This window comes from Spermophilus citellus (assembly GCF_964194105.1).
Source record: "Spermophilus citellus genome assembly, chromosome: 11".
Taxonomy (NCBI): domain Eukaryota; kingdom Metazoa; phylum Chordata; class Mammalia; order Rodentia; family Sciuridae; genus Spermophilus; species Spermophilus citellus.
Window position 1 is genome coordinate 115806653 of NC_138192.1, and position 18853 is coordinate 115825505.

General features: G+C 36.9%; 1 protein-coding gene across 3 annotated transcripts in view; it reads left to right on the forward strand.

Moving 5' to 3' along the window:
• Positions 1-18853, forward strand: part of XRCC5 (X-ray repair cross complementing 5) — a gene marked incomplete at its 3' end in the record, with an annotated part of 84537 nt that overhangs the window by 39344 nt on the left and 26340 nt on the right. For all 3 annotated transcript variants that reach the window (XM_081261319.1, XM_081261318.1, XM_081261320.1), the window contains 2 exons: positions 5676-5769; positions 7341-7410. In XM_081261319.1, the coding sequence (XP_081117445.1) occupies positions 5676-5769; positions 7341-7410 (164 nt within the window). The remainder of the gene's footprint in view (positions 1-5675; positions 5770-7340; positions 7411-18853) is intronic.

Consider the following 18853-nt stretch of genomic DNA (forward strand, 5'->3'; position numbering starts at 1 on the left):
AAAATACTTCAGGTTATTTGGAGGGAAAGCAATAGTCAGAGCCCAAACAATAATAATATCATTATCAATGAAAAAACAATGAAAATGTTTTCATTATGGGAGAAGGTCCACTGTTCATCTCGGATCTATTGAATACTTACTGTTAGATGTAGTTTTTTCATTTTAAAGGGGAAAGAGCATCATTTGATACTCCACTCATATGGTGTATTAAATATACCCAAGGCATAGAAGCATTTCTTCCCTTAATGTTGGTGTACCTCATCAAAATGAAAATATCAAAATTAGGACTTCTAAAGGTATAATCCTCCTTGTGCAACTAATACATATGTAATCTCAATTTCTTTTTGTCCCTGTGCAGATAGTCTAAAAAGTTTTTTGTTCTTTTCAAGTTCCCAAAGACTTCTCCCACTATACTGGCACTCAGTAATCCTTACCTGATTAATGGTTTAGGGTTAGACTCCAGAGTCAGCCAATGTGAGTAGTTCCCCTTGCTCTGCAATGCGATAGTATGTATAGGTTTCTTATCCTCCGTAAGCCTCACTTTCCTCATGGGCAAAATAGGGATAACAGGAATATCTGTCTGGCCAGCATAGTGGCTCATTCCTGTAGTCCCAGCTATTTAGGAGACTGAGACAGGAGGATTGCAAGTTCAAGGTCAACCTCAGCAACTTATGAAGACCCTGTCTCAAAATAAAAAATAAGAAAGACTAGAAAATGTAGTAAATGTAGTGATAAAATGCCCCTTTTGTTTCCCCAGTGCAAACAAAAACAAAAATGTATATATGTAAATATTTTTAAGATTAAATTTAAATAGAAAGGAATACCTTTCTCATGGAGTTTTCATGGGGGTTAGTTGAATAATGTTTGCTGTTCATCTGGAACCCAATACAATGCCTAGCACACAATAACAGTGTTTGTCAGTAAGCTTTATCCTCAGAAAATAACTAGCATTTATTGAGCACAGGTAAAAAGCTGAGTGCTTTACTTGCATTGTCTGTTTGGATCCACTATGAAGTAGGTTATTTTATTGACACTATCTTAATATTGAGGCAACTGAGTATTGAAGATAAGAAACTTGCTCAAGATTCCAGTTGGTAAGTGTTGGAGTAAGGATTTAAATGCAGGCAGTCTGATTCCAGAGCTTACACTCTTAGCTGTAATTCCATTTTGCCTTAGCAGTACGTGTCCCAAGACTTTTTAAAATTTCACTTACAGAAATTTGAAAACTAAATACCTCCCTGCAGCCTGGATTTTCATCCTATCCACTGTATAACTTAAGCATCTGTAGTTACCTGAAGTTCAGTATATCCAGAAATTGTCATCATCTTTCTTCTTCAGAGCCCCCTTTCAAACCTCCCTTCATACTGTTATTCTGTATTTGAATGAATGACACCTAATTTCCTGCAAGGCATTCCTTTCTTTACCTTTCCATATCTAATTGGTTTACCAAGCTATATTAAATTTGCCTCAAACCACCACTTTCACGTCAGGTTGGTATAGTGGCTAATGGCATTGATTTTGGAGTCAGATAGATTCATATCTAAACCCAAGCATTTCCGCTTAATAGCAATTGAAAGTGGCAAGTTGCTCTCTGTCAAGTGGCAGTAACAAATACCTCCCTTTGAGGAGCCTTCATTTGCTCATCTATAAAAGGACAATGATAATAGGTAACTCATGGGGTTATTGCAAAGTTTAACTGAGATAATTTAAATGTGCTTAGCATATGATGTTAGCTCTTAACTTCACTTTTATGTATGCCTTCTCGTTTTAGTTTGCTTTACTAAGATAACTTCTTAACCAGTCTAGTCTCTTTTTCTTTTCCCAGTCTAGTCTCTTTCCAAGCCATCCTGCTATCTGAGTGTTTTGTTTTTTTTCTCAACATGTACCAGTTTATTGTAAAAGATATTACAAAAGATACAGAAGAAGGGATGCACAGGAGAAGGCATGTAAAGGAGTGCAGAGTTTCCACGCCCTCTGGGCATGCCACACTGTAGGAACCTTCTGTGTTCAGGTATCTGAACTTAATTCTTTTGAGTTCTTATGGAGATTTTTTATTACTAGGTATAAATGATTAAGTCAGTGGCCAGTAGTGATCAACCTAAATTCAGCCCCTCTCTCCTTCCCAGAGGTGGAGAGTGGGACAAGTCTTGCTGAAGCTCCTATCCTGAAGCTACCTAGGGCTGCAAGCCAAGGGTTTTTTGTTTGTTTGTTTGTTTTAAACACAAATGTACAATCATATCACTCCTGCTTAAAATTCTTTCATGTCACGACTCTTGAACTTTTCTTCTTTTTTTTTTTTTTTTGCCTCCTGTTGTATGGGGGATTGGATCCAGGGGTGCTTTACCGCTGAGCTACATTCCTAGCCCCTACTCACATTTCTTATGCCTGTAATTTATATATTTTCTAGCCTCATCTTTAACTACTTCCCAGCTTGTGCTCTATGCTCTAGTGCTGAGGGCCATTGCCAAGTAGAAATGACGCAACGAAATTTCCTTGCCAGCATACCCCATGTTAAATGGACTTGCCTTGGAATTTCGCTGTTGACATTGCATGTAAGGTGACCTTGCTCAAGGACCAGGGCGGATCCGGGTTTAGAGCTGATCAGGTTTGAGGAAGTATCCCGCTCCTTGAGTTTAAGGGTTCCCGGTTTAAGACAAGTTTAGGGCGTTCCCGTTTTAAGACAATATGGGTTTTAAGGAAGTTGGAGGTTGAAGATTATTGCTGCCGGGATTCGGGTGTTCCTGCTGCTTGTTCCCGTTGAGTTCTCGTGAGATTCAAAGGAGATTGGAAAAAAGCCTCGTGGAATAGGTGAATTGGGCGGAGGAGAACTGGGATTGCCCCAGAGCGAGTGTGGAGGCCGGTGTGAGTTCGGGAATAAAGATTGCTGTTTGAATCTACAAAGCTGTGTGGTGGCTCGTGATTCTGTGCCCAGCCAAGACATTGGCACTCTAGCCCAGTACAACTACTTGCTATTATAGGGGATACGCTGCTCATAATATTTTCGTTGTTTTTATATTTTTTTTAATTTGGTATTTTTCTATACCTAGGGTTTAGAGATAAGCTTAGTGACTGACACATTGTCAATATTCAGCAAATGTTTGGCTACCTAAATGAATTACAAAACTTATACATATTTGTGAAAGAAAGTGAGAAAAGGAGAAAGAACAAATACGCTGGTCACATCATCCAAATGCAGCAGTTGTTGACATTTGTGTGTATGTTGTAGTTTTGTATGGGTGATTTCTACATTCCAGAGCTTAGTGTTCTCACAGATAATTTGGGGATGAGAGTTGTTTTCCTTTCACACTTCACATGAATGCAATGTATGAAAAATTTCTAATACTGCTGTTAACCATGTTTCACTACTTTTTGCTTATTTTGCAGCTGTTTTTATGTACCTGGGACTGAGAAATTGGTATACATATCTCTTCACCCTTCCTTCCTTATAGTTTTATTTTGGAGGAATTAAAAAACTCCTCCATTTAATTCAGCCTCATATTTCCACAGAATTTAGCATAGTGCTTTGTAGATACAAGGATTCTAAATTTTACTTTATAAGTTAATGAATATTGTTGCAAGGGCTAGTTGATATAGTAATGGTACTTTTCACCAGTGTTTTCTTGAAGAGCCAGCTGAAGTTCAGATAATATAGTAACTTATTAAACTCTAGGTAAACAAAAAATAAACCACCATGAACACCTTCAAGAAAGTGCTAGTCCCCAGTGCTAGTCAGGGACAAAACTGAGACTGCAATCCAGTCTTTTGTCTTTAGATTTCCAAAAGTCCTGTCTGTCTCCTGGGAAGAACTGGCAAAGGTTAACTGAAATAGTTGCATAACTGGCTCTGACTTTTTGTTGTTATTGTTGTTGTTGTGCCTGGGACTGAACCTGGCCTTGCACATTCTAGGCAAGTGCTCTGCTACTGAATTTCTTTCCAGTCCAATGACCTTTTTTTCCCTAAAATACTCAACACCCAATGGAATTTCATTCTTCCTTAGTTTGTGCATTTTTATTCCATTTTTGCCATAAAGGTTTTGTGTATTTGGTTTTTTTCCTTCTACTTTCAAGAAAAGGGGTCTGAAAGACAGCCTTTGTTTCCTTTTCTGGTCACCTCTTCTCTGCTTCTCAGAGGGAAAAGGTCAGTAGTGAATGGAAAAGATGTCAAGTAATGCAAGTTTTAATTCGCATACATATGGCTGTAATGATTTTGTTGTTGTTGCCTACATGTAAAAGGAGATTTGTTACTGAAATACTGTCGTGGAAGCCAGATTTTGCCATTACTTCTTTTTTTTTTTTTTTTTTTTTGGCTTCATTTTTAAGATAGCCACCTCTGTAAAGATCATTGTCTGAAGGCTGAGGCCTTGAACCACACCAAAAAAGAAAAAAAAGCAATACATTTAGATACTAGTCTTGAAAAATCACTGAGAGTACATTTTAACTGGTCTTACCACAGAAAACATGGATAACTGTGTGGGTAATGTGTGTTAATTAGCTTGATGTGGCCATTCTACAGTGTATACATATTTCAAAACATCATGTTATACATGTATAATAATCATTTGTCAGTTTAAATAAGTTTTAAGAAAGGAAATACTAGGTCATAGTTATTAATTTCTTAATAACTGATGTCACTCAAGCTTTTTTTTTTTTTTTTTTTTTTGGTAGAGGGATTAAACTCATGGGCGCTTAACCACTGTGCCTCATCCCCAGCCCATTCATATATTAACTAGAAACAGGGTCTCAGTAAGATGCTTAGGGCCTTGCTAAGTTGCTGAGGCCAGCTTTGAACTTGTGATCCTCCTGATTTAGCTTCCTGAGCTGCTGGGATTACAGGCATACACCACTGCATCGGCTCAACCATTTCTCAGTGGCTGCCTTACCCTGATTATTTCTCTGTGAGGAAATTCTTTATACCTTTACATTCCGCAGCAAATGGGCAGAGTCTTTGGCTTTCATTTTCTTCTTTGCAATTAACCTGACCTCCTCTTGATTTTAAAACAGGTTATTAAAACCAGCATGTTACTTGAGGGAAAATGTATGTACTTTCTTGGACTCATCTTTCCCTTAGTACACAGATGCTGTTGGACTTGGTTATCACACCATACAAAACAGAATTAGGTTTATAAAAGAACAAATCAAAAGGGTTTTTTGCAATTTTTTTTTTAAGTTCAGGACTTCTTTACAAATCTCTTGTGTATTTAAAGATTGTCTAGTAAGTTTTGGTAGTTGTAAGTAGAAACTTATAAAGTTATCACACATGATGAGAAGTTGGGTTATGGGACCCATCTTCTTCTGTGAACATGGAAAGCTATTAGCTTTTGGTTTCAAGACAGACGCTAGCAAATGATGTCTGAAGGGTAGATGGTTTTCTTTTTTAAATGTAAGTTTCTATCCCCTGTACTTGCAGTTTTAACTTCTCCGAGGACTTTGTGATACAACTGCTTATTATGATCTTGTACTACTGTAAATCAAAGCCAGAACTTCTCCGGGTTGGGCTCCCAGGGGCCCTGTGGCTGGGAGTGGGAGGAGGGCTGTTCATGAGGAAGAATTACATGCTGTGGCTGTTTTTAATGCTTGGAAAATAAGTTACACTTTTCATATCAAAGCTTCTGCTTTTTGTATTTTGTTTTGTTTTAAGGGGGAAAGTAAACCATTTTTTTTTCTTTTCTTTTCTAGCCATGAAGAGGGTCCCACTGCTAAAAAATATAAGACTGAGGAAGGGGAAGCCCACTTCAGTGTTTCTGGCCTGGCTGAAGTCAATATCACAAAGGTAAGCAGAGCCTTGTTAGTGTTCTACCCTTTTCAGGAAGGTAGGGACTTGAACAGATGACATCAAGTTTCATTGGTCAGTTAATGCCACTCTTTTTCTGTGTACTGTAGAGACCTATTCCATACTTCTTCCTTTCTTCCTTTAAGTAAAGAGTTAACTATACAATTGTATAATATATAGAGCTCCAAATAATATGTAGGCGTAGAACACCTCAGTGGTAGCACATTTTATGCAGATTTTTTTCTTGTTGCCTTCATTTTGCAACTTTCCATTTAGTCAAAATGGGGTAAGTGGGGTAAAAGTTATCAGTCTTACTCTCCAAGTACATAAAATTTTAAGTTAGTATAACTTTCCTATTTCTTATCTAATACCCAACTTCAAAACAGGATTCAGAAGTTTAGGATTTTCCCAAACCAAGTATTTTTTGACACTTGAGAGCTTTATTTAATGAGAAGATTTTTGAAACTTGAAAATATCACCTTTTTTAAAGTTGCATTATTTTAATTCAATGGATGTTAAAACTTGCCCTTTACTAGCAAATTACACTAAAAGGGATATTCAGCATCATGGCTTGCCTTTATGTCTGCCTCAAACAGAAATGCTCTCAGAAAAATCGGGTGTCTGAAAAGTGATTTAGATTTAATTTGTATACTTTTATAGTATACTTATTTGTTTTGAGAGCTTTTCTATGTACTATTCCAAAGCAAACTGGAGATAGTAGTACATTTTGTACTAAAGTGTCCCAGCGCAAATAGGAACTCCATTGCTTTCTCCCATGTGGACCATTAAGGTTGGGACCAGCAAATTAAAGATACAGTTAGAAGGTATCATTAATTTTGGCAGAGAGTTGCATCTTTGAAACTTTCTCTCCTAGCACTGTAGACTTTATACATGATCTGCTTTTACTTTTTTGAGGACATGTTCAGCTTGGACATATTTGTGTGTTCTGCCAAAACTTTAATGCTAAATGACCAACAACAGTCCTCCCGAAGGGGCAGTTAAGTGAATCAAGCATTAAGCTGATATTTCTTATATTATTGTAGTGGAGCAAATACTGTGAACTTATACTAGAGCATCCTCCCTTTCCTTATTGGTTAAGTTTTAGTATGTACAGGCAGTACCTATACCACATAAAGCCCTCAAGCTTGGCTTGTTTCTGATGACCCTCTAGAAACAAGTCAACTTGCATAAAGAAACATGAGTGAAAAGATTTGGGCAGCTGTGTGACCACTTGAATCTGCTAGCTTATAACAATGCCCTAGGAATGAAAATGATAGAAAAAGCCTCCTCTTTGTCTTTAAGAACACATTTATTGGGCTGGGGATGTGGCTCAAGCAGTAGCGTGCTTGTCTGGCATGTGCAGGGCGCTGGGTTCAATCCTCAGCACCACATAAAAATAAAATAAAGATGTTGTGTCCACCGAAAACTAAAAAGAAATAAATATTAAAAATTCTCTCTCTCTCTCTCTCAAAAAAAAAAAAAAATTATTACATGAAACCATCTGGTGTTGCCTGAGATGCTGCCAAAAAGAGAAGAGACTTGTAGGTTCATTGTCTGTGGGTCTGTTTCAGGTTGGAAGTGTGAATCCTGTTGAAAACTTCCGTGCTCTAGTGAGACAGAAGAATGCCAGCTTTGAGGAAGGTGAGTGCCTTGCCATCAGGTTGGCATTCAAGAGAAGCTACATAATTAAGATAATGGATTTAAGATCTAGATTAATAGCTGTTGCTTTTTGTTGTAATGTTTTATGCTGCTTTTGTCTTTATTGGCAGGTCTTTGCAATTGTTCATTATTAGGGGCTCACTAAGGCAGCATTATGAGCATGTGGAGGAAAATACAGCACAATTCTGTCTCCAAAGAGAACTAATTTATAGGTCTCCTTGTTAAGGAAACTTGGGACCAGACCATGGAATTTTAGTTTCACTTCATTGAAGTTCTTTGAGGTCTTGTGAGCTTGGATCCTTTCTTCCTGTTTTTAGAGATACAGTTCTTGTTTCAGTCTTGAGTTTAGTCCCCATTATTGTAGTCCTAGAAATACCTTGCTGCTGCCCCTAGATTTGATTCTTCTCAAACTGACCACATCCTCACATTTTTCTTATCAGATATAACCTAGAATTTCATTTAGACTGGGGCTAATATCAGTATAGCCTTCAGAGACAGATGGAGGGTCTGGGACCAATGTTTATTCACTGGATTGTGTTCAGGTTCCTATTCATATGCCATTTGAAGAGTTGCATCTGGCAGTCGGTAATCCTGCAGGTTTGTGTTTGTATACAGTATATTACCTTCATTTTGGATGCCCAGGGTCAGGCCTCTTTTTGAGCTGCCTTTTGGGTGTATATGTATGTTCACATGTGCACAGAACTTCTCTTCCAGCATGGTGACATTTTAGAGGTAAAACTGATCTTTTAATGCCTGTTAACACTACTACCTAACTTAGGTCTAAGGCACCTTACTACTTGCAGTTTAGTAATCTGGCAAAATGACTGGACCTACTATGCTGTTGCTCAAAGGCAATCATAACTAGTTGGGCCTCAAAGAAAGCAAGCAGTCTACCAGGCCAAGTCCTAATGGCAAGAACACCAAAGGCCAAGCCCATGAGAATTTCCCAGGAAGACCAGCTTCATCATCATCTGCAGTCTTAATTGGGCTATGTATGTTTGGTGTTTTTAGATGAAAGACCTTTTGTCCTGCCACGAGTTGCCATTCAGGAGAAAAGCTTTGGGGTTTAACATAAAATAAAACTTAATCTAAACAGAAAAGGGAAATTTACAATCTAAGTGACAGTTTTCCAGGAGGACTGGTGAAAGTAGAATTTCCCTCTTATGTAATTTGAGGTGATCATGATAGACTTTCATAGTGTGAAACCTGTGTTATAGTCTGTTTTTTTGCATGTTGTGACTATTTAGAATATGGCAGACAAGTCAGTGGACCTGTTATCTATCATGATTATTGTGTTTCTGAAGAAAGATTGAGAGCTTCTTAGCTTTTAATTTCAAGGACCTTGCCAAGTCTGGTGTCCTCCCTTTGGAAGCAGTTGGTCTCCCGGGTTGTTTTATGCATGATCTTTTCAGGGATTAAATCTGGCTGTGATCACCATTAAGTGGTTATAGTGCACTCTGGTTATTTTGTGTCTACTATGTGCAAGACATTGTGCTAGCTTTATATTATATTCTTTGTTTCATTTACTCTGGGGAGCAATCCTGCAGTTAAGTGAGGAAGCAGAGAAAATGTTAGAGCTTTAATAGCTGGTGTCAGAATTTTCCAAAGGAGAGTATGATTTGTACTGGGAAAATACTTTGAATGGTGCTTAGGGGAGAGAATGGGTCTTTGTTCCCAGGCTTGGTGACCAGGCAGTTCTAGAGCTTTAGAGGAAAGATAAGTGCCTCTGACTCAGAAGTAGAAAACCTGGAGCTGGTTCAGAAGAAGAGGAGTGAGGCAAAGAGGTAAGAAGGAGCCAAAGGAAGTGAGAGTTTAATACATGGGCACAGCCTTCCACAGCATGTCCCCAAGTCCTCACAAATAACCAGTGTCAGGAAAACTCTAGGGATGCTGAGTTGGTGTACTTTGTTGGTGAAGTGGCAGCATGGTTTCTGGAATTACTTCAGGCAGAGCAGAAAATACACCTGAGAACACAGGAGATCAGAGTTTGAAGATACCATGAGAGAGTAAATTCCTGGAACTTTACACAATCTTAGGAAAACATGGTTTCTCCCAGGCCAGGGAACTGGGGATTTGTAGCAGTCTTGTAAATATAATAAGGGTAAGTGGACTAGACGGCCTATAGGTTACATAGGTAGTATTATCTCCATTTTAACAATGGAAACACTAAGAATGACAGAAATAGACTTTTCCCAAACCACACCGGGATTCAAACACATGTCTCTTTAACATACTGGATTTCTCTGCTTAGCCACATTTCCTAACATTTCCTAACAACTTCTTTTTCTATGCTTTTAAACAAATCATGATAAGGTCATGTATCTGAAACCTTGTGCCTATGGATAGAACTTTTTATGAGTAGACTGCCCTTTCATGTTGAATTTGACTTTTGAGTCCTAGCACATTGCTAGTGTTGTAACAGTGGATATCCCTCTGTACCTCATTCGAGGGCTTGGTGAATCAGAGCTTTCCAATGACATCACAAAACCAGACTTCCCTCCGAGCTGTCAGAAAATAGGACTACCTGCTTATTAGCCACTAGTTCTGCTCTGTGGTTCGCACTAGGCTTCTCTTTTATCCTTCCCTCTCTTGCTTCCAGCTCCGGAAATTTTGTCTCCTCATTGCTTGTTCTTCTGCTTGGGCATCTCTTTAGTAAGGCCCTTTATGAGCCAAGACCCACTTCCCTTTCCCACCAAAGAGCACTCCCTAGAAATGTTAAGCAGCCTTTAAGGTAGTGATGTCCTTTATCCCTGTGAGAGGCCTCTGTCTAGGAAGGGGAAGGGAAGCCCTTTCCTTTTCTCCAGTCTGCCTTTTGATTTAGTTGCCAAAAGTATGCTCAACAGTAGGTAGTTGGTAAGATTGTTTTACCCAGTGGTAGAACTAGGCCATTTCATTGGAAATATCTTCTGTCAGGCCTAATTATAGAATAGTCACACCAAGAGTATGGTGATACCGTTTTCCAATATCAGCAGTCTACAGTGGGAAGCTATACATTTTCGTATCTTCTGGTTTTCAATGTGAATGTTTCTTGTTCTAACCTTACTGGTGGAGAGGAGATAATTCACACTAAATCCCAGGAGATGTGTTCTTCCTGGCCACTGGTGTTTCTGTGAGCTGTCTTGAAAGCTCTGTTAGGTACCCTTCTTCTGCTTGTGCCTTTCCTTCTTTTCTCCTATGTGCCCTGTCATTCTGCCACCATAGTTTCAATAGAGACCATGGCTCTAAGTACAGTCATCTATCAGTTGTGAATGTAGGGTTGTTTCCCTATGCACGCTATTCATAAGTGCATTATACCTTCGTCTATGGTCTGTTATCCATGGTCATGGTTTATATAGACTTCTCAGAGCCTCCTCTGGTGTAGTCTGTCCACTTGTTTGAATATGCTCCCCCACCCAGCTCATCAGTAAAGCTGTTGAGGAGGAACACTATGGATTTCCAACTGTTTGCCCCTTCCCTACTCTACTTAGGAAGAGTGCTAAAATGGTCAAAAGATAGCAAATTGGAGAAAGCAAAGCCACATTGCTTCAATCTTTCATGCAGTTCCTGCGTGATTGAAATATGTCTGAATTTATAAATTCCATTGAGTGTGGGACAATTATGAAAATAGCTAGAATGTTCCTTGTGTGACAGAAACAGGCTCTCAGAGCCTGTCAGAAAAGATGGATATATGGAGACAGCTAATAGGATGGGATGTAACTAATTTTATAATGAGATGATTCTCTTTCATGTCCCTTGTTTTTGCCATTTAGATTATAGGGTCTATATTAGGCTTCTGCATAGTGACAGGGTAGTAGAACTCCATTCCACTAAATTGAATTCACAAGAGTATGACTTGTTTAAAAACAAAAAATCAAAAACCTGGGAATACATTCTAAGTAGAAATGCTACAGATTCCCAAACAGCTGCCACTTAACATTGGATCTGTGTACAGTGTGTACCTGTTCCTTTGATTAGAAGATTGTATCCATTTCTTTTATGGCTGCTGAGGCACCTAATTTCTCTAGTTTTTCTTTCCATTCATTTTGGATCATATCTTATCCCTGAGTCTTTTTGCCTTACTTTTTCACCTTTTCTTATTTTCATCATCACAAACATTATTTTAACTTTAAAAGATATTTCTTAAAATTCACTTTTCCAAAGTTTTCCAGCAGAAGTAAAAATGGGGTACAATTGTGATGATATTATATTAAAACCAAATATGGAGATTTCTTGGAAAATTGGGGAATGGAACCACCATTTGACCCAGCTATCCCTCTCCTTGGTCTATACCCAAAGGACTTAAAAACAGCATACTACAGGGACACAGCCACATCAGTATTTATAGCAGCACAATTCACAATAGCTAAACTGTGGAACCAACCTAGATGTCTTTCAATAGATGAATGGATTAAAAAATGTAGCATATATACACAATGGAATATTACTCAGCAATAAAAGAGAATAAAATCATGGCATTTGCAGGTAAATGGATGGAGTTAGAGAAGATGATGTTAAGTGAAGTTAGCTAATCCCCAAAAACCAAATGCTAAATGTTTTCTTTGATATAAGGAGGCTGATTCATAGTGGGATAGGGAGAGGGAGCATGGGAGGAATAGACGAACTCTAGATAGGGCAGAGGGTTTGAAGGGGAAATGAGGGGACATGGAGTTATTAATGATGGTGGAATATGTGATCATTATTATCCAAAGTACAGGTATGAAGGCACGAATGTGTGTGAATATACTATGTATACAACCAGAGATAGGAAAATTTGTGCTTTCTCTATATAATAAGAATTGTAATGCATTCCACTGTCATATACAAATAAATAAGTAAATAAAACCAAATAGATCTTTGTTTTAAACGATGTAGCGACACTATCCTATTTGCACAACAGTTTATTCACGTGGAGTATGCAATTTTCTGCTGAGTCAAGCCCTAAATGGGATCCTTGATCATTGTTCTCTAGGAAAAATTTCCTCTGTGTGTGTGTGTGTGTGTGTGTGTGTGTTTTATTTTTGTAATTGACCCTGATTTATGTAATCTTGGGTGTGAATTATGTAATTTTTCATAGCTCTGTCTACACAAAGATTAAAAATGTGGCCTCTGTCTATATGCACAGATCTAGTCAGTTAAAAGCAAAAATTAGTTCTGTCAAATAACTTGAATATCTTAAAAGAAAGATACTAAATACAGTGGTGACTAAAATTTTAAAATTTTAAACATCTTTAACTTATGAAAGTGTTTTTGTTGTTGTTGTTTTGTTTTGTTTTTAATAACAGTTTGGAATACTTAGTTCTTTCCCCAAAGAGTACCAATGCATCTAGTCATGAAAGAGGTTTAGTCTGTACTTCATATATTTTCATTTGTTCTTCACTGGCTTCCTTTTTGACTCATTTTAAATTGTTAAATCCCAGAACTTAATGATCCAGGATTATTTTATGCCTTTTATCAAGACAAGCTGTCTTGATAAAAATAAATAAAATAAAAATCAGTCTGTTTAGAATCCGAGAGGATATCTGCTGAGAGGGTGTGTTAGTATTTGACATGGTAAAGACACATCAGTGGTCCTTAGGGTCTTAGTCATCTTCCATGTGGGTGACTGAAGTCCAGCTATGTAGTAAAGTAACTTCCCTTAAACTTGCTGACTAATTTTTCTTCTTTTATGTTACAAATTGAAAAGTTATCTTTCCCTCTGGCTGAAAACATGGCTCTTAAGAACACATTTTCTGCATCAGAGCCCAGATCCATGCAAGCTGGCATTTTACTTACTGAGCCATTGGCTTGTATTGACCCCTGCCATCAGTGTAGCCCTTGTTCACAGGCAGCTCTCTTGAGATGCAGAGTTCACGGGTGCTCAGAAGAAATGGATATTCCATACAGCTTGCTGTTGGAGTTGACCTTTGCAGTCACTGCGCGTGAATATTATTTGTAAGGCAGAAAGCAGTTGAAGTACTTACTTTGGTTTTTTTTTTTTCTATCTCCTATAAATTCTGTGATTCTTCCTTGCATGGTAGATCATTATCATGCAGGGCAGTGCACTTGGTTTTCCTTGAATTGGGCTGTCTTCAAGATTGCTTCTTAAGCCCAGCTGGTTGAAAAAGGAAACTGATTTCAGATTGTGCTGATGTGCAAACTGCTTTAATCAATGACTTAAAGTGACTGCTTATGGCAAGCAGCAGAAGCTCTTAACCAATTAAGATTTTTGGAAAGGATGTTAGGCTTTTGTTAAAATAGGCACCAATCAGCTGAAATGTGTTAAGAGGATCCTGGAAACAGCTTGGAGTCTCACTTAAATGTAATAAAAGTGTTTGGGCCCTGTCCTTTCAAATTGCAAGCCCAAGGCCAAAAATATGCTGATGCAGAAAGAAGTGGCAAGTGTAATTTGGTACAGTTAGTCCCGTCTTATAGGTCCATGCATATCTGCATAAAACTTTAAAAAAAGAAGCAGCAGCAGCAGCAGCCATGCTTGCTTCTCTGGCCAGAAGAGAAGGAAAAGAGTTTCATTCGGATAAAGAATGCAGTTTCAGCAGGGATTAAGAATATTGTTAGCCTAGGTGTCTTTGGAAATAGAAGAAAAAATTGTTCTCTCTCTCTCTCTCTCTCTCTCTCTCTCTCTCTCTCTCTCTCTGTCTTAGAAGCATTTTTTGAATAAGAACTGTCTTTTAATCTTTTTTATAATTTCTTTACCCTTGAATCCTCTAGTATTTTCTTGCACATTAAGAGTAAAATTTGCTGTCCAAGCTTTTATAATTATTCTGTAATAGAAACGTCTAGTATCTATGGCATATCTCCACAAATCTCATAGATAAATTGTACTTATTACCAGTTTTTTTACAACTTTATTGAAGTAAAATTTTCTATTATGTAGTGTACTTGTAAGAAATGTTGGTGATCTTTTGTAAATTTATAGTTGTTGTAGAGACACCACCACAATCCAATTAAAGAATGTTTTCTTTACCCCCAAAACATTCCCAGTCTGTTGATAGTCAATTTTTGCTTCTACCATTTTCTTTTTATGTCAGAATTATATTTTGCTGTATGAATGTGGCATATTTTATTTATTCATTTACCAGTCGATGGCCATTTGAATTGTTTACATTTTGGAGTATTTTACAAATAGTGGTTCTGTGAACATTTACATGTAAGGGTTTTTGTGTGTTTCTGTTTTCACTGGGTAGGTGTGGAATTGCTGGGCCATATGGGAAGTTTATGTTTAACTTTTCTAAACTAGTCAAACTTCAAAAGTTTTTTATTTTCATCCCCACCAGCAACATATGAGGGTCCCAAATATGTTTCTTCATCAGTTTGATAATGCTAGTAAAATCAAGTCTTTTCAGTTATGACTAGCTGAAACTAACTAAAAGTGGCTATATTTTGGTATATCATTGTGATTTTAATTTACAGTTTTTTGAAAACTAAAAATATTGGTCATTTTTATGTACTTATTAGCCAGTCACATCCTTATAGGTGAAATATAGATTCAAATTGTTTTTTATATATGTATTTTTAGTTGTAGTTGGACACAATACCTTCGGTTTATTTTTTGTTTGTTTGTTTTGTTTTGTGGTGCTAAGGATCTAACATAGTGCCCCACACCTGTGAGATAAGCACTCTACCTCTGAGCCAAGCCTCTGGATTCAAGTCTTTTGATCATTTTTTTGAAAGGAAGAGATGTAGAGAGTTCTGTATCTATTTTGGATACAAGTCCCTTTCAGATATATGGTTTGCAAATATTTTCTGCCAGTCTGTAGCTTCTCTCTCTTCTCTCTCTCTTTTTAAATAGCGTGTTTTGAATGTGATGGTCTCAATTTTTATTAAGTGCAGTTTATCTTTTTTTTCCCCTTTCGTGGAATGTTGTGTTGGTGTCTTATGTTAGAAATTTTTGCCTGAGCCAAATCATGAAGATTTTTCTCCTGGGTTTACTTCCAAAAGTTTTAGTTCCTTTATTTAGATCTAGTTTTAGTTAATTTTTGTGAACAGTTAAAAGGTAAGGGTCTGTGTTCGTTATTTTACCTGTGGTTAATTGAATGTTCCATTGAATTGCCTTGGCAATTTTTTTTGAATCAATTGACTGTAAATTTAAGCATTTTATTTCTGTATTCTTCAGTTCTGTTACATTGATTTACATATCTTTCATTAGTACACTATTTTGATTATTTTGACTATCCCAAGTTTTAAAATCTTCCAACTTTGTTCTCTTTTATAGTTAGTTTCGGCTGTTTTGGTCTTTTGTATTTCCATGTAAATTTTAGGGTCAGATTTAATTTACAGAAAAAAGCCTGCTGATATTTTGCTAGGTATTGCATTAAATATATAGAATAATTAAGGGAGAGGATTGACATCAATGTTGAGTTTCTGATTCATGAACATGGAATGTTTCTCCGTTTATTTAAATGGTATTTATTTATGTGTTTTGTTTGTTTGTTTGGCAATACTGGGGGTTGAAGCCAGGGATGCTCTAACACTGAATATGTTCCCAGTCCTTTTTGGTTTTTATTTTGAGACAGGGAATAATGGGTATGTGCTAGTTTTTACTGTATGAGCCACACACTTCTGTTAAATTTATTGCCAAGTATTTTGTTTGTTTTGGATTTTTTGTTATTAGAATATAGAAATATAATTCCTTTTTTTAATATATTGGGGATTGAACCCAGGGATGCCACTGAGGTATATCCCCAGCCCTTTTTTTTTTTTTTTGAGACAGGTTCTCTCATTAAGTGGCCCAGGCTAGCCTCGAACTTGTGACCCTCTTGTTTCAGAGTCCCATGTAACTGGGATTGTAGGTGTGTACCACTGTGCCTGGCTTGGGTTGTTGATTGATCTTCTGTCCTGCAACCTTATTAAAGTTGTTTATTAGTTTATTAGTTTTTTACACACTACTGAGAGATGTGTTTTTTACATACATGATCATATTGTCTCCAAGTAAAAATAGTTTTACTTCTTCATTTCTGACTTGCATGCCTTGCATGCCTTGAATATCTTGTTTGATTATTATTTGTCCAATTCAGTGTCGAATAGAAACAATAAGAGTGAACATTCTTGGCTTGCTCTTGATCTTATGGGGAATATTTTGTCTTTTACCATCAGTATGATATTAGTTCTTTCCTAGATTTCTTTTGTCAGTTTGAGGAAATTTCAATCCATTCCTAGTTGGTTGGCAGTTTGATTCTAATTAGTTGTTTTGTCAGATGCATTTTCTGCATCTGTTGAGATGATCACATGGTTTTTATTCTGTTAATATAGTATGTTATGTTAATTGATTTGCAATTTTTAAATCAACCCTGTATTCCAGGCATAAATTCCAGTTTTGAGTATTGAAAGCTATCCACCTAGCATGGGTCAAGAGACCCAAATGAATTTCTTCAGGGTACCAAAAAGATAAACATTGTCAGTTCAGATACTAGAAGGTATTTTAAATAAAAGTCTTCTGGTATTGAAGTTTTAAGAAAAATAAACTTAGCTACAGGTATCACAAGTTCATGTTTGTTTTTTAGAATCTTCTGCTTTGTGGGAAGAATTCTTTCATATTTGTAAATGGTAAGCTTACTCGATACAAAAAAAAATAAATAAATAACAGATTTCAGCAATTTGTTAAAGCCCAAAGTTCATTAGTTGTGAGAAATTAAAGGCAATTTAAGTGACAGTAAGTATTTTAGTATATCAAGTCTTAGACCAATGTTTACAGATTTAGAAAATTTATAGATTGTTTATTCCTTCCTTTCATTTGGTTCTTTGTGCCATTTTTCACAACTTGTTTATTTTGTTCAATTCATTATTTGTGTCCTATGCCAAGAAAAAAATACCTATGGAGTAACTTCAGATTGAATTATCCCATAATTTGCCCCATTTCTTTTTTCTTCTAATAAACTTTTAAATTTATTTTAAAATCAAGTTGACAGTTCAAATTAACCATTACAATGGGATCTCATCTGATATTTTGGTACACGTGTAATGCTTAAATCAAGTTAAATATATCTGTCTTTTCAGATATTATTTCTTTATGTGAAAATTTTCAAAATCCTTTTAGGTTGTTGAAATATGTGATGCTACCTGTAGCCAACCTATAATGCAAAAGCATTCTGGAAGTTCTTGCTCCTCTGTAATTGTAACATAGTCCTATTTCTTATTACTCTAAGATTGACTGTCAAAGTCAATGAGACTTATTCATTGAACTTTTAAAAGTATGAGATTATAAGGAGGGTAGAATTCACAGACCAAAGATAAGATTTGCTTGTAGTACATCTGGTTCAAAAGAGGGCAATAGATGGAATATAGTGTTTTCTAAGGTTCTTTTAACCACTTTTCTTTAAGTATATGAGTAATAAACAAAGAATGAAGTATATAGCACAGAAAGAATAAGACAAAAAAGAAATAAAAGAATCAATGACATAGAAGTATTCTGTGTCACCATCAGTAAATGCCAGCCCATGAAAAATGTCTTTCCATTTATAACTCAAATGGAAATAGAAAATTATTTCTATGACAGTATCTTTACATGTTTTAAGAAGATTTTGTCTCTTTGAGACAGTGTCTTGCTACATTGCTTATGAAAGGGTAAAGCTCTTCTAAGCTGCAAAGCCTGAGTTAAAATGTAAAGGACTAGGTATTGTAAAGTTTCTGAACTGCACACAGAACCTGAAATTCCTGAGGCAGTTAAGACAATGCCTGGTACTGCCCACTTAGTTGTTTAACAACCTGGACCCTGTGCAGCTTGGCACATAGGCACCTCAGGGCCCAAACCAATCAGTTTGAATGTACCCCCCTCCTTAGGACTGACCTATTATCCCCACCTGACCTGTTCCCACCAATGAATGTACTAATCATGTTTGAGAATTGTTTGATTTTCCCGCGGTGTATGGTGATTTGTTAAAGGAGACTCTGATGTATGTAAAGTCCCTGCCCTCCCTAAAAAAGTGTACTTAAGCACTGCTCAACCCCTGCTCGGGGCTCTTGGCTGCTCTCCCATCTTGAGTGAGCCTGGAGCTCCAGCGTGCTGGATTGGATCCTCAATAAACCCCCTTTTGCTGTTGCATGAGTCGGTCTCTTGGTGGTCTCTTCCTCCGACGTTCGCCGGACCCTTACACTTAGGCCCTCACTAAATTGCTAAGGCTTTGAACTTGTAATAACTTCTAAGCCACTGGGATTATAGGCATGTACCACAATACCCAGCATGTGTTTTAAGATGATTTAATTGCTCCTTAGGCTTTCCCTAGTTAAAAAATAAATACATACTCATTGGGGGGAAAATGCAGGAGTAGTATAGTAAATATATGAAGTAAAAAAGTGGACATGTCCTTCTGCATTGTCCTCCTCCCTTTAAAATTACTCATTCCCACATTTTCTATATTGCTTTCTCACTGTCTTCATGGGAATAACCCTCTTAATGCTTATTAATGCTCTACATTGTGATCAAGATGGTTTGGTTTTTTAGGGTATAATAAAT